This window comes from Pseudochaenichthys georgianus, chromosome 21 (genome assembly GCF_902827115.2).
Source record: "Pseudochaenichthys georgianus chromosome 21, fPseGeo1.2, whole genome shotgun sequence".
In the NCBI taxonomy this organism is placed as follows: Eukaryota; Metazoa; Chordata; class Actinopteri; order Perciformes; family Channichthyidae; genus Pseudochaenichthys; species Pseudochaenichthys georgianus.
Window position 1 is genome coordinate 28,813,690 of NC_047523.1, and position 20,952 is coordinate 28,834,641.

General features: G+C 40.3%; 2 protein-coding genes across 3 annotated transcripts in view; both read left to right on the forward strand.

The window, feature by feature from the left end:
• The window catches only part of LOC117466374 (obg-like ATPase 1), a 44,831-nt gene extending 38,660 nt beyond the window's left edge, over window positions 1-6,171 (forward strand). Inside the window, 2 exon segments of the mRNA XM_034109581.1 lie at window positions 3,478-3,600; window positions 5,785-6,171. Coding sequence (XP_033965472.1) covers window positions 3,478-3,600; window positions 5,785-5,880 — 219 coding nt within the window. The 3' untranslated portion in view covers window positions 5,881-6,171.
• A 6,542-nt stretch (window positions 6,172-12,713) lies between these two features.
• Window positions 12,714-20,614, forward strand: sp3a (sp3a transcription factor). Of its 2 annotated transcripts, XM_034110154.1 has the most exons (7): window positions 12,714-12,880; window positions 13,298-13,389; window positions 13,755-13,853; window positions 14,347-15,559; window positions 16,673-16,859; window positions 17,694-17,890; window positions 18,710-20,614. In XM_034110154.1, the coding sequence occupies exons 1-7, from the start codon at window positions 12,874-12,876 to the stop codon at window positions 19,000-19,002; spliced, it is 2,088 nt and encodes a 695-aa protein (XP_033966045.1). In that variant the 5' UTR covers window positions 12,714-12,873; the 3' UTR covers window positions 19,003-20,614. The 2 variants fall into 2 exon arrangements, with proteins under 2 accessions (XP_033966045.1, XP_033966046.1); XM_034110155.1 differs by lacking the exon at window positions 13,755-13,853.
• Window positions 20,615-20,952: the final 338 nt, after the last annotated feature.

Here is a 20,952-nt window from a genome sequence, read left to right on the forward strand (position 1 = left end):
TAGTAAAATATAAGCTTTGGATCGCCTGCCAACCAGGCTTGGATTTTCGTCATTTTAGGGGCAAGGCCATTTGGCCTTTGGTGTCACACATTTGTTCAGGGCGGAAAGGCCACATGCCAGGGCACAAAGGCCCTTGAGGGAAAAATTAGGATTTGGAGCTTAAAAATAAATAACTTCACTTTCTAATGACAAAAAACAAATCACTTTTTTAATATCAATAATCGTATCATCATATAGGCCTATGCCTCCTTAGTATTAACGTATCTAAAATGAAATACTTTACTTTGAATAATTAGTGTTTTGTCTGTTTTCCATCTACTACTACTCCCATTCACAAATCCAAAATGAAATCTAAAAATCAAAAATTCTATTAATATGTAACAAATATATTCAATTTCAGAGCAGAAGAAACAGCCTTCAAGGGTCAAACTCTGCACATACATCATTCAGCAGTGCACAGTGAAGCTCCAACATCCAACTGTATGAACAAGCAATACTTTGAAATGCAAAAGTGTGTGTGCATGCGTGTGTGTGTGTGTGTGTGTGTGTGTGTGTGTGTGTGTGTGTGTGTGTGTGTGTGTGTGTGTGTGTGTGTGTGTGTGTGTGTGTGTGTGTGTGTGTGTGTGTGTGTGTGTGTGTGTGTGTGTGTGTGTGTGTGTGTGTGTGTGTGTGTGTGTGTGTGTGTGTGTGTGTGTGTGTGTGTGTGTGTGTGTGTGTGTGTGTGTGTGTGTGTGTGTGTGTGTGTGTGTGTGTGTGTGTGTCTCTTTAATCAACTCCTCACAGCTCCTCATATCTGTTCAGAAACTGGACAAAAGTTAACGATGTACAAACCACAGACTGTCTGTGTCATGACGAATACAGTCGCTGCTTTAATTCTGTCTTTATGACGTTGTTGTGAGTGTGGACGGAGCAGCTACAACGTTAGTTTAGCCTGATCGATCCAATCTCCATTCACAAAACACGCATTTTAAAAAGTTTTTCGCATGCCGTCTTGTCTGCACACTTGTCAAAGCATTAAAGCATGGTTTTTACTAATCATTATCAGTATTTAGTTACTTCGGCATCATTTTGAAACGTGTATTACAATGAAATCACGGTAAAATAGGTTAATTTGGTCGTAGTTGGTTTCCACCACAGTATTTACATGGATATAAGCCCCGCCCCCGCTCCAGCGCGTCATGTTTGAATGACACGAGTAAACACAGCTGACAGCCGCGGTGAAACTCCAGCGGTTAGAGCAATGCGAGTATTCGCATCGCGTCCGTTGTGAACGCAGCATAATGCAGTTCAGAAACCACTGTTCTGACGCTTTTAAAGCAACTTTTAAAAGTGTGAGGGGCCCAAAGGCCATGGTGGCCGTAGGGCGTACAATTATTTGTGGGGCATAACGGCCAGAGGGGCTACGTTTGCCATGGCCGTCATGGCCGCCGTGAAAATCCCACCCTGCTGCCAATAGGATGCCACATGCTGATACTACATTTATCCGGGAAATGCAAATGTTATTACTTTGCAGAAAATGAACGACCACAATAATTACCTATATGTTTTGCAATTGACTAAATCAAATAATGTAACTAAATGACACCTTGAACTAGACAAATATAATCATTATTTATTTTGATAGTAAATGTATTGTTGCTAATCATGAGACATGTCCACACAAGTCTGTAAACAGTCTGTCTGTACATGCCAGAGGGAAAGGTGAGCTCACTTCCTTTTTTTTTTACACAGGACACATTACATTTTAGTGCGATGACATCACTGGGTTTAGACGACGCACACTCGTCTCAGCATGACTGATGTCCTCACTATATACAAACAAATCTTGAAACACTTTAAAGGCATCCTCAAAAACACGCTTGTCGCTTGCCAGCCTTGATTGTGTGTGAGGGGCATTTAGTCAGGTAAGCATCAGTGAGTAACTATATTAAGCCAATACATCTTGCATTGTAAAAACTACACTTAGTAATGTTGTGTTCCTAAATCCTTTACCATGCTTTATTAGGCAGCCTCGAGGTGACCATTATCTATCAGCCTGCTCTGCATAGCTCTTAACTAGGACAATGTGGATCTCTTGTAGTGCTCCATATGAAAAAATTCCTCCTTTAATCTATTTTTCTCCAGATAGACAAACCTTGATACTGATTAATGGAAGTTAAACTCACAAGCACTCCGTCAATGAGATTGCAAAGAGATGGTAATGTATTAGAGTCATTAAATACGCATCATTCTTTTGGCATGAAATATGTTGACCCCAACCTGATTATATACATAATTAAAACTGCTCAACAGTTCCTGAGCACGGAGCTGCGGAGCGAGCAGGTCGACAGGCAGGAGTCATAATGATACACAGCAGCCACGTCACTTATACGGGTCATTTGTCATTTCTGCCCTGCATTATTCCAGTGCATATAAATTGCAGATTTTATCAGTCACTAGTTGTGTCTTAAATTCTTTTGATTGATTTAAGGTACAAACAATTTATAAAACTGTTAATTGTGTTTGTAAATTGTCATCTAAAATAACTTTAAGGGCAGCTCCAAATGTATTAAGAATACAATTTAAATAACTTAAAACAGCTTAACAGCAGCCCTGAATCTACAGTATTTACATTTAATTGAATGTACGAAATGAGTTTGAATTACCGGTACCACTTTACAATAAGACTATAAAGGGTTTATAATTAGGTTATGAATTAGATTGTAAACACTTTATTAATCATTAAGAACCATTTATAAACCAGTTCTATAAATCAACACAGGCTCACTATGAACTATCAAGATGACTAAGCCTTATATTGACTACTTAGCTAGAATCAACTCAGTGAACAACAGATACCAAGGATGCTCGCTGATGAAGAAGATTAAGTAAGCTCAATATAAGGCTTAGCAGTACAGATAAATGTGGGCTCACTATTTGGCAAGCAACCGGTCACAGTTGCCCTGTTTATCTCATGTCTTATAAAAGTTTATTAATGACTTATAAAGTGTTCACAACCTAATTAATAAATGAATTACAAAATATTCGTAAACCCTTTATAAGGGTAGTCTTATTGTAAAGTGGTACCCAATTACCTAACTCAAACCAAAATAGTAAGGCCTAATGCAGTGAGGCCTGTACCACCCTGGCCTCTCACTGCAACACTGGGTCTTCTTGCTGTCATGACCGGAGAGTCGAGCAGAGACCCACAATGAGGCGAGATTGCTTGGACAGAAATCAATACCAACATGGAATGGGAATCAGAAGGCATTGATAGCAGTGCTGGGTCCTTATCAGTGTCCATGCTGCCCTAGCAAGGCACAGCAGAGTGGAAAGCTATCCAGAAATCAGGACTGAGGCAAGAATACCCCCGACTGAAAACACCCCCGAGTGATGCTCACAGCGCTATCACCCTATCAAACACAATGTCGCTCGCATGCTGTAATCCATCTTCTCCAAAACAATTCATTTGTCCTCTCTTTTCCTTCCTCGTGACAGAAAGGAACTAAGGCTCCACAGGCTGCGGAGAAGATCCACACAGACTTTGAGAAGGGCTTCATTATGGCGGAAGTAATGAAATTCCAGGATTTTAAAGAGGAAGGCAGTGAGAACGCTGTCAAGGTGAGCAGTCAGGGTGCCAGAGGAGATGAGGGGAAGTCTCCTGTGATCAGTGGAGCTGACAGTCAGCACACAGCTCCAACTGCAAACTGCTCTTCACCTTTACTCAGGGGAAGAAATTACTGCACACACTCCAGCACCACTCCTGACAAGCCAACTGATTCTGGCTCTAAACACTGCCATTCTGCTCCAGCTGTGCATATCTTTATCACAATGTGTCTTAACTGGCTGATGGCAGCTCTTGCTCGTGGCTCAGCACCGTCTCTTGGAGGTGGCACTTCGTTACCTCACCAGGCATTTATCAGATCTATAGAGTGCGCTGTTGGCTTAGAGCTCTCTGTTGCCAAATCCCCAAGCCACTGTAGTAGGCATGTGACAGTGATAGAAAGCGGCAAGTTAAATAAAGTGTGAAATTCCTCAAATAAGGACTGTTTCATGGGTGGGTGGTGCCGAAATGTGCCTCGCATATCTTATTTTATGATGGCCTGTGTTTGTTTTTGACCTTTTAACTGGGCTGTGGGTTGTTCATGTGCACGCTCCTGTCAAATGTAACAAGGGATTTCGTGGTGAATTTGTAAAGACAATAACTGGGCAGCAGGTACTTTGCAAAATGCCTCAAAATGCGTCTCCCTCCTTTAATAAGTGTTGTTTTGAGGCTTGGCATTCATTTAGTTTCATTTTGGAAAACTGTAATTTGGTAATTGAAGGTACAGAGTTAATAATCCGTTAATCATCGCTGTTGGAAGCCCTTCATATCAAAGATGCTCTTTTTTACGTTTTATTTCTGTAATAACACATTAAGAAAATGAATTCTCAGTTGATTCATTGAAAGCAGAAGTGACTTTTGTGAGCGACAGCAGTGAGCCATGCTGTTAAAATCCCACTATCACCACCATCGACTCCATGTGCCCACTTACAGACTCAACTAATGTAATTATAGTGACACACAGGGAAGTGCGGCGCGGACCAGTGTGGAAACGGGGCACTATGAAAACATTTAAATCTCCTTGCTATTCAAGCCCTTTTTAATAAGTATTTAGAATTTAATGCAGCGGCAGTGTATTGTCCACACCCATCATAAGCCGCAAACAGAGGGCGAAGCGAGTGGGTCTCTGGGGACTTCCACCATTGTTATCCGAGGTTCAGATCTGAGTGTCAGGCCCTTACTGCATGCTCTCTTACTAATCCCTTTCTGGGCCTCATAAGAACATGGAGCGTTTCTTACTGTGGCATTAAAGTCTGTGCTATTTAATGCCAGTTGTGGGAATAGGCTGTCTGAATAGGGCCAGTGTACGGGGATATCACATTATTAGTAATCATATCTGCTTAAGCCAAGCTTGCTGCTCCAGATGGCTGCTTTCAAGTGCAAATGAACCAGTTAGACGTGTCTGGTTTAATACATACTCAGGAATCACAAATAGCCATTGATTTTTTTTCCTGTCTCCCTCGCATGCAGTGTTTCTGGTGGTATTGAGCTTGGATTAAATGGTCTCCTGAGCCTTTAAAGGGACATTGATTCTTCTAATTAATTGTGCGCCGTGCAGAACCAGAATGCATAAACCTGTCTGTATTAGCACTTCAAGTCAATTATTTTTGAGTTTGCCGGGAAGGAGAACAAACACTTACTGTATACAAAAGAAATGTTAGAACTTAGTCTGTTTCCTTGAGAAGTTTGATAGTGCTGTAATCAAAGACTTATTAACATTTTGTGCTTGTGCACATGAAACTGAAATGGGCAGAAGAGACGATTATTCACTCAGTGGGAATTCAGGCCCCCCTTGAACAAAACATGGTGGCGTGTGTGTGTGTGTGTGTGTGTGTGTGTGTGTGTGTGTGTGTGTGTGTGTGTGTGTGTGTGTGTGTGTGTGTGTGTGTGTGTGTGTGTGTGTGTGTGTGTGTGTGTGTGTGTGTGTGTGTGTGTGTGTGTGTGTGTGTGTGTGTGTGTGCGTGTGTGCGTGCGTGCGTGCGTGCGTGCGTGCGTGCGTGCGTGCGTGCGTGCGTGCGTGCGTGCGTGCGTGCGTGCGTGCGTGTGTCTTTAACAGAAAAGGGGGGATGAGATTTGCGAATTAATTGGAGTAAAGTCATTTAATGTGATACATTAGATTGGATACTAATTCGTAACTATTACAATGTAAACTGTTATTATGCGCTTTATTGTTAATTTTATTTTTATTTGTTATTTTACAGGCGGCAGGGAAATACAGACAACGGGGAAGAAACTATGAAGATGGAGACATCATCTTTTTCAAGTTTAACACACCGAATGCACAAAAGAAAAAGTGACACGAAAAGAATATATTTGTTTACATAACTGACAGTGCTTGTTACCCCTTTTTTTCTTCCCTTGGCCTGATACCCACTGCCACACACTCACGTTCTGTAGGATCAAATCCCCTCTGATCCAAAGCACAGGTTCAGTAAACTCTGACAGCTTTGCTATTTAAGATCAGGATCGGCCCCCACTCCAAATTGTAGCAGAATTTGAAGGAGCATATTACTCTCCAGATACCTCATTAATCTCCATCACGGGTGCCAACACTGACACAGCTGACAGCGGGGACAATGCCACCTGCTCTTCTCCCCCTGCTGCAGATAATGCATGTTTTACAGTAGCCCAGATGTCTACACTCAATAAAACATTTGACAAAACCAGTCTGTGTGTGTTTTGGGATGTCTGTATTGAGTGGGAAGCTGCATGGGGATGGTGATAGCGGTCCTGCCGACCACTGATTAGAGAATTAAAAGACACAGCTGACATTGACTGTAGCAGAGAAGGGACAATTATAATTAAATCTGTTAAGTGATGCTGATTTGAGAAGGGCACATGCAGGATGCAGGTGTTTCGGCCAAAAGAACCGGTCAGTATAAATGATTATTTGCAGAGTGATTAAGTTAACCTTTCATTTATCATTGATGAATAGATGTGTCCTCTATTCACTGTCCCTGCAGTACTCTGTTACAATCTTTAAAAGAGCTTCTTTGTTATGTTTATAGTTTCTTTCTCCTGTCCTGAACAATCAAGGTAAATACACACCAACAAATAAATAAAAGAAATATTCATTCAAACCGAATTTTCACAAAAACTTCTACATTTTTATAATATAGTATGAAAATAGAGGTTGACACAATCCACAACCAGAAAACGATTCCTGTTGTCTGAAGTAGTGTTTTTCTCGCCCCTATACTTTCTGTGTAAGTGTTTGTGGAGCGTTTATGCTGATGGAATTGTATGGCTGCAGCCGCAGTGCTCCAAAGTAAGATTGTATTCTCCGTGGGAGTCCGAACAAAGAGCTCTAGATCAGCAGTGCTTTGGTGAATATCGTGTGACCATTAAGACTGCAGAGAACAAAATGGTCTTTTGATGGGAACAAAAAGATTGAATAAAAATTGTCCTTTTACAGAGATAGTATTGCATATCCAAGTTTTGGAAAGGAGACAAGCCTGTGCTACAAAGCAAAGCGTTTGTCATGGAAATAAGGTGGATTATAGTCTTTAAGGTCTGAGATCAGTGGCAAAATATAGGATAGTGTTTATTGTGGTTAGATTGAATGAAAGGCAGATGAAAACATGTGTATAAAATAACATTAGGTCTTCTTTGCTTGGTAGATTTAGCATTAACCACTGATTTTAATCACACAAATATATTTCATGATGCACACCAACCTTTACAGTTCTCACATACTCTCCTCTGCACAACAACAGGCTGTTTTCAGCTCACTGTTTTCTAAGTGAAACCATACATATCCTCTGGAGAGCACAATGAGAGCCTTAGACAAAACAGTTTTTACATTCTTCTTGGAGTGGTGGTGGTGGTGGTGGTGGTGTTGGCCAACCTAAACCCCACACAGAAGATTATTCATCTGCTGCAGTTTTGAGGCGCGGGGATTGACGAGTTGTTCTTAGTGGTCTGGGTCCTTGAGTATTTTGTTTTTCATAAAGTGACAATAAATCTTCTCAGAGGAAGTAATAAAGTTATTTAGGATCAAACAGATGTTGTATAGGCACAAAACACCATATCAAAGCTTTGTGTTTGATGAATGAATTATGAACTCATTGGGTGTCCTTTCTGTCCAGACACCATGAAGCACATCTCAAAGTATTCACGCAAACATGTGAGCCAATATGTGTACACAAACCTTACAAAATGACATAGGTGGATCGTTAAAGAACCAAAACAAGTATAACCTCTAATAATGAAAACAAGTCCAGAAATGTGAACGATTCTCTGTTGGCACAAATGTTCTGTCAGCGCCATCAATCAGGCGGTGCCACTCTGCCCGAAGGCAAACCACAGTGGCATCAAACCGAGAAGGCCACAGAGTGCCAAGCTCGCTATTAAACACACACCCATGCAGAACAGACCACGGCCTGCTGCTGTAAATCACATGCTCACCAAAGACCTTTGAAGACTTTTTAAATAAGTAATGTGTGAGTTATAACAAATAAACATATAAATAACTACGCCATTTTATAGAGCAAGGCACAAGGGATTTTGTGGAGAAATTCAATGGTCATTGTAAACGCATTGTATCATATCATTACAGTGAGGAAATTATCTCTATTTTGGATGACAATAAAAGTGATGCCATGTAGTAATTATTGCTATTGTGTGACTCCAATGTCTGACACATGCACTGTATTGTACAAAGAACAGACATTAAATCAATATAGAATCAGCATTTGACTAAAATAACACTTCATGTTCAGTTTGTGTAACAATTTCCGCTCACTTGTGTTGACACATGACACAACTATAAGTTATACTTTTTTATTTCTCAGGGACAGTGTATATTATAAAGATGAAATATCCCAGCATTAGCCAGTCTCGTTTTCATCCATATTCCTTGTATGGTGTGAAGTTGGCAGCCTAGTATGACTCTTAAATACAGAAACAAGTTTGGAACTGAAACGGCATATCAGATCTCATTAATGGATACCTATGTTACAATTAATGTTTTAATTTGTAATTTTGCACACAGAAGTACTCATCTTTCTATCCCCAACATACACATTGGCCACTTATGAATACTGTATACTGTACTGTACAATCGTATCCAAATAAATACGACAGCTCTGTCATAAGTTCTACAAATTGTTTCAGTTTTAATTGATGTCAGAAATATAGTATATCAAAAATGTTACCTTTGTCACTGGGTTAAAGGTATAATGCACTACATAATAATGTTAGGGTTTTCATGTTGCATGTTTATATACATGAAGGGAGCACAATATTTTGTAACACCTCTCAATATAATCTAGTCCAGTACCACAATGCAGCTATGTGGCAAACATACTAAAAAGGCATTATAAAAGTAGTGGATTATATAGATCCATATTGATATACTTTCACATCTCGTAACAGTAAAGTAAAAGGTATTTGTTTTTCTAACTATATTTGTTAAACATTGTTGTCTTTGTTTAGTTTTGTGTCGAAAGAGCTACTGAAAACTGGAATAAAATTTCTTGTATGTGGCAAAAAAGTTGACATGAAATTCTGATACTAAATGCATATGGGAAATGCATCCATATGGAAAAAGCATGTTGAGCTCCCAAATGAATTATAAACTTTTTTCTTGCAACCCTTTAGAGTCAAATTCTCAATCCCCCAGACAAAGAACAGTGATGGTTTCTGTCTCAGCTGCCTCAGAGTTATAGTCGATAACACACATTTGATATTCCATCCACATTTCTCCGTGCCGCACCAGTTTCAATTCTCCCTCTCAGGTCTATTTACAGTGTACCAGAAGGTGCCTCCAGCAGGGCAGTTTCTCTCCGTGGGGTCACTTCTTGGACTGGCCTCCATGAAAACAACTGTCAATATGTTAATATGAAACACTCAGGGCCATTGTGGACTCTCTCTGTTACTCCTTTCACATTTCTGACCTTTGTCACAATAACAATGTCCACTCTCAGAAGAAAGTGATAAGTGTTGTATAACATTAACAATCAATTTCTTCTGTTGAATTTGAAAAAAGAAAGAAATATTAATGCGTTTTATCCACAACAATACTAAAGGAAAGCTTAGTCTCTGCAGCAAGAAGGTCTTTAATGCCTATATTTACAGTTATAGGTATTACACTGAATCCTGATGTGCTGAAACTCCCACTGAGTAATTGCTCCACATACTTGACAGATTCCTTGCATGAAGTGAAGTCGAGGTGTTCAATAAAATTACCTTTGTTTGCAGCCCGAGCTGGGGACAACACTCACAGGTCTGAAGACAAACATCATGGCAGTTATATGTCTCGTCTAGGACGCTGCATCCACCAGGGTGTTGCATTTGAGCTGCCTTTAGGATGTTTGACTTTTTCCTTTAACTTGGAGGTCTTTGTAGAAATTGTTGATACGTTTCCAAGGACTTCAGGAGTAAGACAGACACAGCTGCAAGGTTTTTCTAAAGCTGTTTCCATTGGCCTGTGTTTACCTGACACTTGGATTGACAGCAGAGTGATTGGAAATATCCACCATTCACTGCAGTGAGCTCCTGAGTGCAAGGAAAGTGCTTTTGTAGTCGGGCTGTAATGGGCCAAGTTTGAATTGAAGGTTGAGAGAAATAGCCTCACTGCGGTCGCGCACTGTGAGGAACTGACACACCACAAATAATACTCAGAAGTGGGGTACTGATAGCATCACAGGCACGGAGCAGGTACAATAGCATGCAGCCTCTCATTTCAATGCACTTTCACAATGTTGCACTGTGTACAATCAGATGAAGGGGAAGAAATCCGATCAAATACAAACTCAGATTGTGTCTCGATTGTGTTCCTTTTTGTCCAAAGCAATCAACAAGCTCTTCAAACTCAACTGCTGATCAATTTCTTATTCACAGGTAAGAAAGTGCCACTGTTAGATTGCAGAGACACAAAAGCAAACCTGCCTTGGAAAATGTCATAATGTATTGAGTCAGAATGTGCCTTAGAACAAATAAATCTGTTTTGTTAAAAATACAAATACACTGGTCTAATATGCCATAACTTGACAAGCTATCATTTCATTTCATTTCAAACCTTTATTTAACCAGATTGGTCCCATTGAGATCATAGATCTCTTTTTCAAGGGAGACCTGCAGCATATAGGTTCCACATGAAACATAAAACAATAAAGGACATTATACATTATATTTACAGGATACATAGTTATAGACATTTACAAGTGCCCATTGTATCGGCAAGCATTTCATTTAGCCTAGCTGTAAAAACATGCAGAGGAATGAGATTGCTCAGTTTCAATTCTTGCTGAAGATTGTTCCAAGCAAGTGGAGCTGCGCACATAAAAGCTGTCTTACCGAAGACAGTCCTTGCTCTTGGCACATCCAACAAGACCACATCATGTGACCTCAGACAATAGCTGCTTGCAACTCTCTGTGTTATCAGCGAGCAGATATAATACGGGAGTTTACCCAACAAAGCTTTATAGATAAAAGTGTACCAGTGACTGAGCCTCCGTACGGAGAGTGATGGTAAACCTGCCTTGGTATACAGTGTACAGTGATGAGTAAGCGCTTTACAATTTGTGACAAATCTCAGAGCACTGTGATACGCAGCATCCAATTTGCTCAGGTAATTGGCAGGTGCATTCATATACAACAAATCCCCATAGTCCAGCACAGGTAAAAAGGTCACAGTGACTAGCCTTTTCCTGGCCTCAAGCGAGAAACAGGACTTGTTTCTGAAAAAGAAACCTAGCCTAACCCTCAGTTTTTTTAGCAGGTTATTGACATGAAGTTTAAAAGAGAGACAATCATCAAGCCAGATACCAAGGTATTTGTAACAGGCAACAACTTCAAGTTTTGTTCCTTGCGTAGTTACAATATCTATCTATATCATACACTGTTTCTTTGTCAGTGTCATTGTACAATTATGTTTCCTTCATATATTTCCTTCATCAGTTACATGCATTAAGTTACAGCAGGCCATCAGCTCATTGTATTAAAGCAACAGCAGTCCAATGCCTTGCCTTATGTTACCCTACATATTGTAATTGTTAGTACACTAATTCTCCACCATGCAGTACATTTTGTAGATTTTTTTAAGTTGTGAAAAGAGAGTACTTGTATTGGATCTCTATGTATTGAAATCAGTTAGAAGAGACCATTTTAATCTGTGGAACCTTTAATAAATCAATACCGCAATCCTTTCAAAAGTGCATTTTGAATTACAATATGTTCTGTAGCGCATAAAGTAGTGGGCTTATATTCTGAGTTTGAATGATGATGCCAGAGGTGGGTTGACCTAGTAACCGTCAGATTGCTGTTTCCTGACAAAAGTTGTGATGTAACAAGCTGGCAGGCAATTTAATATACTTGCTATTGATCCTTGGCTTTTAATTAGAGTTAAAGTTAGAGTTAAAACACTACTTCATAAAATCCCCCTATAGTGTTTATGAGTAGTGTAATTGTTAGAGACGCTATCTGAGTCAAACACTGGATCACTTTAGTTTTCTTCATGGCCTACAGGCACCAGTTACTTTAGTTGTTCCACTGTCCGTCGTAACTCCATTGACGTTAATTGATACTCGGAAACTAGGGATGACATTACTGATAATTTGGTTTTCTGATGTTCGAAGCACTTTGTGTCAAAAATCAAGCTTACATTTCCCCAGGGGATCAAACACTTGGCAGACAGAATTGCATAGTGAAAGCGGGGCTTATAGGGAGCCATGGTAAATGCTGATAATGGTATTTTTCAATTGCCATTATATTGTGAATTAAAATTACTTTACAACAAGTTTAAGAAAAACACATATTTTGGCACTTTTAATGCAGTGTATGTATCCAACGTATTCGGCACTATTTGGATCAATATGTATATAACTTATTTGTACTGCAAATGTGATATTTTGCACTTTTTTACAGACTAGTTTATGAAAGTAGCTGTCTCACTTTAAATTGTATTCATTTTTAACAACAACGAAAGTAAACCATGTAACTACAATTCTCACTACCATCATACTACTGTAAAGCTGAACATGCATAATAAACAGGAACAGAATCCAACAAAGGATGATTGGCATGGCGACTGACAAATAACAACACGGTGTGCAAATCAAATAACCAATCACCTTTAAGAAGGAGGGCGGGATTTCCGGTCTGTGACGCAAAGACTCCCAGTCAACACTGGAGGCCCCACCCTTTGTGTTACCTACCGCCCGTCAATCAAAATATAAAAAAATTGACAGTTATCACCTATTTTTACGCGTATACAATCTTTTGAATGTGCTGATAATGTCCGGTGGCTTGTGACTATCAAGATTCTTCGTTTCACGACAAGTCACGCAATGACTGGTATGTTATATTTATCTTATTCTTCACCACGTAAGCTAACAAGCTACCACAGGCATCCTATGGCTAAATTAGCTTGCTAGCAGGCTAACAGGGATGCTTGATGGTGATATTGCTAATCACCGCCGGCTAACTTAGCATTGGTGGCTAACGCTGCTTAGCTTAGCTAACCTTGTTAGCTACTTTAGGACAAATCAGTAGTGAGCTCTCCTTAAACGAATTACTGCTACATCGCTGTTTTCTCCACAGGGTTGATGCTTGTTTTAACGGTGGTTGTGAGTGTATTGTTTACTTGCGCTACTATAACGTAACGGATGTAAGCTTACGTTAGCCGTTTAGTTATGTGAGAGTATCAGGCTTGTTAAGCTAATGTTTGCTACGGCTGTTTCCACTCTGAGCTTTTTGCTTTTTATTACACAGCCCCAGAAAAGCCGATTAAATCAGAAGATATGGCTGACGTGGACAGCAGTCAAATGGACTTTCTGCAGCAGGTACAAGGCAGGGGGCACCAGGTAAGGTTTCCCTCACGGGATTATGATTCTCGTTATACTGCGTTGCTGTGGTGCTAACCGAAGTTCACACATTTCAAACTTGGAGGGGGGTATTGCACCCTCATTTAAACCTCTCAGGCTACACTTCCTCTAAGGCAGTTTACAGATCCCGCCTCCTTAGCCAGGAAGTAAGAGACAGGCTGTAAACTCCAGTCAGACATGAAAACATTACCTGTGTGCTATCATACGGTGCTGCCTAGGGGGCTAAACAGTAATTGTACCTCCTCACTTCAGACTTTGCTCTTTGGCAATAAGTCATAGTTAAGTTATGGCCTAGACTAATGATCATACACTATCTTCCTTTTAAATGGGCCTATTGTTGGAAGGACACTCAGCCATCTTCACCCCTCGACCTGCTAGCAACCACCTGCACTAAGGTTGGGTCACCGTCTTCAAAGGTGGACAGAGGTGCTGCAGCTGAAGTGGTAAGTCAGCACCTCTGCTGGACACAGCAGAAGGGAAGTCACAGCTAAGCCAAATTTGAGTTTGGATGTGCTTTTAATAAATGTATAGCCTCTGTATTTTGGCATCAAACAGAAGGATATCTAATTGCTCTAATGTTTTTGGTTTAAATATTGAGACAAACTCGGTAGGGGCACCAATATCCTTGTGGTCATGTGATTACACTGGGGTTCCTATACTGCACATGACATTACATGCGAAAACAGTTGTCACTCAAAGTAAAGTGCTCTCGACTTTCCATATAGCAACTAGCAATTAATTATTGTACATCAAGCTTAATCTCTATTGTGCTCTAATAAAACTGCAGCATAAACCACAATTATATCAGGAAATGAAATAAGGCTTGTGTACTGTATACGACTGTTAATTTGTTCACAATTCATAATATATCAATGCTTTATTAACAACAAGAGCCTCATCCTTATTTTTAAATGTCAAACGTTTCTTTTTTCTCAGACATCAGATCTCACTGTGACTGATAGATGGGAGGTCTTAACCCCCACGACAGCAGCAAAGGATGAATCTGGAATGCTACAGATCCAAAGTCAAGGAATATTAACATCGAACGGACAGTATGTTCTTCCTTTTCAGAACTTACAAAGTCAGCCAATCTTTGTGACTTCGGGAACGGACGGCTCCGCCAATTCAGTGCCTAACATTCAGTACCAAGTAATTCCTCAGATTCAGACAGCCGATGGACAGCTGAGCTTCTCCACTTCTGGAGTGGAAGGAGCGACTCTGACTCAGGATGCCACGGGGCAGATTCAGATCATGTCTGATGGCAGTCTCACTGCAAACATCCTTAATAACAACCAGAACCTCATATCACAGACTGGTCATGTCCAGCAGCTCCAGGGGGTTTCTCTTAGCAGCTCCACCTTCAACAACCACGGTCAGGTTGTTACAAATGTGCCTATGAGTTTGCCTGGGAACATTACTTTTGTTCCTATTAACAGTGTGGACTTGGACTCCCTCGGCCTCTCTGGTGCTCAGACTATAGCAACAGGGGTCACTGCCGACGGCCAGCTCATCATGACGAGTCAGCCTATGGACGGCTCAGAGGGTCTGGAGAAGACAGATAATCACCTCTCACAGACACTACAAGTTAATGACTCAAATGCAAATCACGAGATCTATGTGCCAACGTCTTCCTCTCAGCTACACATTCCAGGGAGCGAATCAGGTCTGCTGACACAAGACGCTTCATTGTCATCGGGGGTTACACAGCAAACCAATTCGAGTTCTGGTCTCCAGGAGGGCTACATCCAACAGGAGCAGAGCATCCAGGTGTCTGCAGCTCAGTCCATCATCCAGCTGCAGCAGGTTCCTATTCAGACCTCCAACGGTCAGATGGTCCAGTCCATGGCCACAGGTGGGCAGAACATGCAAAACGTGCAGCTGATCAACCCAGGAACCTTCATCATCCAGGCCCAGACCGTCACGCCGTCGGGTCAGATTCAGTGGCAGACGTTTCAGGTGCAGGGTGTGCAGAACCTGCAGAACCTCCAGCTGCCCACCACACCGCCCCAGCAGATCACCCTGGCTCCGATCCAGACTCTGTCCCTGGGATCCAATCAAGTCAGCATCGGACAGGGTCATATTCCCAACCTGCAGACAGTGACGGTCAACACAATGGCCCAACAAGAAGGAGACACGATAAACGTTGGAGGTATAGTAGTTATTTTTGATGTACCTCGTTTTTATTTAGTTGCAACTGCATATTTTACTAACTGGTGCAAAAATAATTTTCCTTTTACATTTTCCAAGCTCCCTGAAAAAAGATTCCTTTAATTTTTTTGCTTGGTAAGATCAAGATTCAAAGGTTTTATTGTCATATGCACATAGCTCATTCTTCTGACCTGAGCTTCTCCAACATTGTAACATATATAATAAAATACAAAAATGGTGTCTAAAGTCTAATACATGTAAATAGAATATGATATGTACGAGAACAGGATATGAAATTTAAATAATGTACATTTAGACAAAATTAAATACGGTTAAATAAGGCGTATATAGGTGAATAGAGGCCATTTTGTGGTGATAATTAGACAGTTCAAAGTGCTGTGTAAAATGATATGTAACGTTATAGGGATGTAACTGACAATCATTTACAGTGTTAATTAATCTAACCCTTTTTCTTCACTAAATCAGTCAATCAGACTCTCGACATGATGTCACAGCAGGTGTAAATCACTAAATTAGTTAGTTGAATTGCATTTAGCTGATCCAGATTCAGGGTCCTGGTATGCTGGCTCTCTGACGCTTGAATGCAACTGTAACACCTGTGCTTTTCCTACTATGACTTGTCAAAATACCTGCTGTAGAAAGGTTCTATACAATCATACTATTATATTTAATGAAGGAAAACAACCAAAGATCTCATATTTGGTCAGCAAAGGCATTTTTTGGTTAATAATGTATACGAAATTCTCATTATAACATAGTTAGTTTGAATTCTTACCAAATTACTTCGTGTTTATCCTTAAAGCTGAATTTGTTATGTAATTATAGCTTTCAAAACATTGTGATGAAATTATAGCTAAGTCGTTCAAACCATTTTCTGCCATTCATGTGGGTCCACAGGGTACGTTTAATTAATTATCAAAAAATGTCATTGATACGTTTTCTGTGAATGCTATCACTGTGCTTAAATATGGAGCTTTACTTCTGAAATGTGCCGCCATGCTGTCAGTCAGGGAATATAATAAAGCAGCTCTCAGTGGGAAGGCTATTTGACAAGTTTATCAATGCTTGATATTAACGTACACATTAACTCCAGACATTCAGATAAAAGAAGAGCCCGACTCTGGAGAGTGGCAGCTGAGCAGCGACTCCACCCTGAACACCAGCGACCTGTCCCACCTCCACGTGCGGGTGGTGGACGACGACGACCAGCTGGGGCAGGAGGGCAAGAGGCTGCGCAGAGTGGCCTGCACCTGCCCCAACTGTAAGGAGGCCGGGGGGAGGTGAGTGAAGTCCACCTATTGGCAGGCTAGTAGGGGAGTAACAGATTACATGTAACGGAATTATGTAATCAAGAAAACAAGAAAAGGTAACTGTATTCCCTTACAGATACATTAATCCAATTACTGTTACATTTCTAGAAATTGGGTATTACCAAGGATTACATGTTAGTAAAAAATATAAAAGGTCATATTGTGCTTGTTATGAAAGGATCACATGTCTTACTCTGTAGGCTGTACTGTTCTGTAGGCTGATGCTTTAAGTGTTATTTGCTACTGCCCGAAATAGCTTTATGGGTTTCCTGTGTGTGTGTGTGTGTGTGTGTGTGTGTGTGTGTGTGTGTGTGTGTGTGTGTGTGTGTGTGTGTGTGTGTGTGTGTGTGTGTGTGTGTGTGTGTGTGTGTGTGTGTGTGTGTGTGTGTGTGTGTGTGTGTGTGTGTGTGTGTGTTTTTGTGTAAGCACAGATTTTATTTCTGCTTTTTCAAGCTGTGGTATGTGCTCATGTGTTTCATAAAATCACATTTTTTATACTTAATATGTTGGTTTCTTCTTTTCTAGGGTTCCATTGTTCTCTTGTCTTTTATAATACACTGAAGTAAAAAAAAAAAACATCTTATCGTACTTTCTCTTCCCTTTTATTTATTTGCATTGCACTTGATATTGAGATAATTTGCAAGTAATCAGGTTACAATATTGTGAGGTTACTGATTTCATTCGGTAACTAGTAATTGTTACGGATCACATTTTTAAAGTAACCCTCCCAACCCTACTTATATGTAATAAAATGTAACTCAGAAATCAAATCAGGACCTTAACGGCCGTACTTGTGTTTCTCAGAGGATCCAGCACGGGGAAGAAGAAGCAGCACATCTGCCACATCGCTGGCTGTGGGAAAGTTTACGGGAAGACATCGCACCTGCGAGCCCACCTGCGCTGGCATTCAGGGGAGCGACCTTTCGTCTGCAGCTGGATGTTCTGTGGGAAGAGGTTCACACGCAGCGACGAGCTGCAGAGACACAGGAGGACTCACACAGGTGCCCTTCAGTGTTTGCACATCAGTCAAATCAGTAACAATGTGTTTCTGCCCTTCAGAGTGTGAGTCATGGGGACAATTACAACATGTGTGTCCCCCTCTAGATTTACACTTAGAATGTTAAGATCGAAGGCCATTTTGTTAAAAAAAAAAAGCATATGCCGATTTCACAGACTGGGTGGTGCAGAATGCTCTGTTCTGGAGTTCAATCAGCAGTGTCAGTTAACAGCACAGTGAAGCTATTTCTGAGCTGTTTTTCCACTGTTTTTAATTTGATTGAATATTTCCCACCCCATTTCCACGTGTTGTTATTTTGGGAAACAAAGGAACTAGTAGCCTAAATGAAATCCCGTCAGATATACCAGCACAACATAATAATATAAAGTATCTGATGATATTTACTGCTAGGACAGACTTTTGAAAGAGATACGACTGATTTATAAACCTATCATTGGCTGACGGAACAGACTGAAGCAACTTTTCATTACGCTGTCAGCTTCAAGATCAGATATCAAGAGTTAGTGTTCACACTTAACTTTGCAAGTTAATATTCAATAGTTCTGGGTTTCTAATTGCAGTCCGTTATACATTATCAATTTGTTCTCAGTGACAGGTTTTTATTAAGCAACACAAAAACTATTTAATAAGAAATGACATTTCCGTGAGGCACTTCAATTCACATCAAAAAAGCAAATTGAACTTGCCTGATACTTAAACTTATCTCCTCACCTATAAGACATTTTCTCCAGATAGGAGTTTCACCTGCTCCAAATGTATTCCGCATCTCTTCATCCTCCAAACTGTGTTTTCTCTCTGGCAGGAGAGAAGAAGTTTGTCTGCCCAGAATGTTCCAAGCGTTTCATGCGGAGCGACCACCTGGCGAAGCACATTAAAACTCATCAGAACAAAAAACCCATGAACTCTGGCAGCGCTGTGATGGCCTCGATGGAGTCCGCGGGGTCCTCAGACAGTATCATCACCACGGCAGGCGGGACCACCCTCATCCTCACCAACATCCAGCATGGCTCCAGCGCCGCCCAGGACATCCTGGCCAACGCAGAGATCCCGCTGCAGCTCGTCACCACGGTAGCCGCCAGCGAAGTCATGGAGTGACTTACACTCGGCTGATGAACTTCTGAAACATCTCCCCTACTGTATACTCCTACCTGCATTTCTATTCAAGTTTTGAAGAAAAATTATAAATATATATATATATATATATATATTTTACCACAGAAATAGTCAGCCCATGTCCAGACCCGGTCTTTACTGAGGAGTGGAGGCTAAAAGAAGGTAGAGGTGAAAAAAGACTTTGCGGTAAACACACAAGGAAATGCCTTATTTTGTACTATACTGTGTCGTTGGAAAATGTAGGATGCCATTTTGTTTTGAATCAACATTTTTTTTTGTGTTTTTCACGAAGAGATTATTGGTAAGTTGAGCAATTTTCTCTTCGCCTTTCTTTTTTTTTTTTATGGTATATTATTATGATGTCCTTGGTAAAGGTTTGTTCCATCCTTTGAGCAAAGACTAAATCTCACAACAGAGCTAATTTTATCCAGCTGAAGTAATGTTATTGCTTACGTCCATGCAAATGTATTCATGTCGTTGTTGTTTTTTTTTATATTATGCATATATATTTCAGCGTCCTCTTGCTTACAGTCTGTTCGCAAATTAGCGAGTCCTCCTTCCTCCAGTTTTTTGAGAAACTTTTGCTCACATTTGCTACATTTTGCAGGTGAAAATCAAAACAATCAACATTTTGTACTGAAATTCCTTTTAGCATTTACTGTTGTTATGAACAAGTTATTTTGCTTATTAAATATTTTGACTGAACCGTTATTTTATATTTGGTCTTTATAAGGACGATGCATTTATTATTCTTACAGTCCAAAATATTTCAAATGGCTCTACTATATGTCATTTAAATGTGTTTTTGTAAAACTTTTTTCTTGTAATATGAAGAAGAAAAGCCATTTCTTTTGGTGGTAATTGCCAAATTTGACCACAAACTCAGGGTGACTTGTGACTGTGTGAAATAATAAGAGTAAATCACCCCCGCAGCTTCCAATGCCACGCTGGTGACGTTGATAGGAAATGTTATTTGATGATGGACCAAAAGCTGAGGTGAATTAAGCTGTCACCATGTTACCAGTTCTCGTTGAATTCTACCATGTCAGTTTTTACGATAAGGACAACCCCCGGTTCACGTTATAGAAACAGCTTCGCAGATTTCTCGTCGGTATCTTGCTCCATCCTGCAGTTGGATACATGTAGTGTATTCCTGAAAGCGGTACTCTTTTTAACAGCACTATTCTCATCACGTTCATCTTGTTGTTAATCCTTTTGTATAAAAAAAAAAATGTTTTGTATACTTCCCAAGAAACTCCTTTATATCCACTGTCAGTAAATGTACAACTGTCTTGGTGTTAATACTTATTCTTTAACTGTATGTTGCATTCACATGTTATATGTTTTTATTTTGACCTTTATATGTTCAATTGAATACACAAGGAACAGTGAATTCTGGTGGCATATTTTATCGATTTCTCTTTTCTTTTTGTCAAACATAATGCACGTGATCATTGTTGCTCTCGTGGCCTGTTCAGGAGATCGAACAGCATCTTTATATTGTACTAAAAACTGAAGGTTTGTTCTCAGTCAAAAATCTTCTGTATAAATATGTCAATATAACATCAATATAAACCTTTCTGTTACACTTGCATTTCTTTTGAGTTATTTTCTTTTTTTATTACTTTCTAAAATGTCCCGAAAGCAGCTTGATATTTCAAACAAAATGTAAGTTTGAATTTCTCTTATACTTGAAACCTTTTTGTTTTGTCTGGGAAGACTTGTCGTCCAGGCAGGAGGTTGTTCTGCCCCACGGCTCACACTCAGGGTTAGTAGTCCAGTAGATGTCACTGCAGCCAAGGGAGCAGGAGGAGAGGTATGTTTGACCCCTTGACCTTCCCCATGTAGCGCTGCTAGGATAAAGACAGAAGTCACTGAGGCCAACAGGAGGTGTTGACCCTCAATTAACCACGTGTTAATGTCACACCGAAA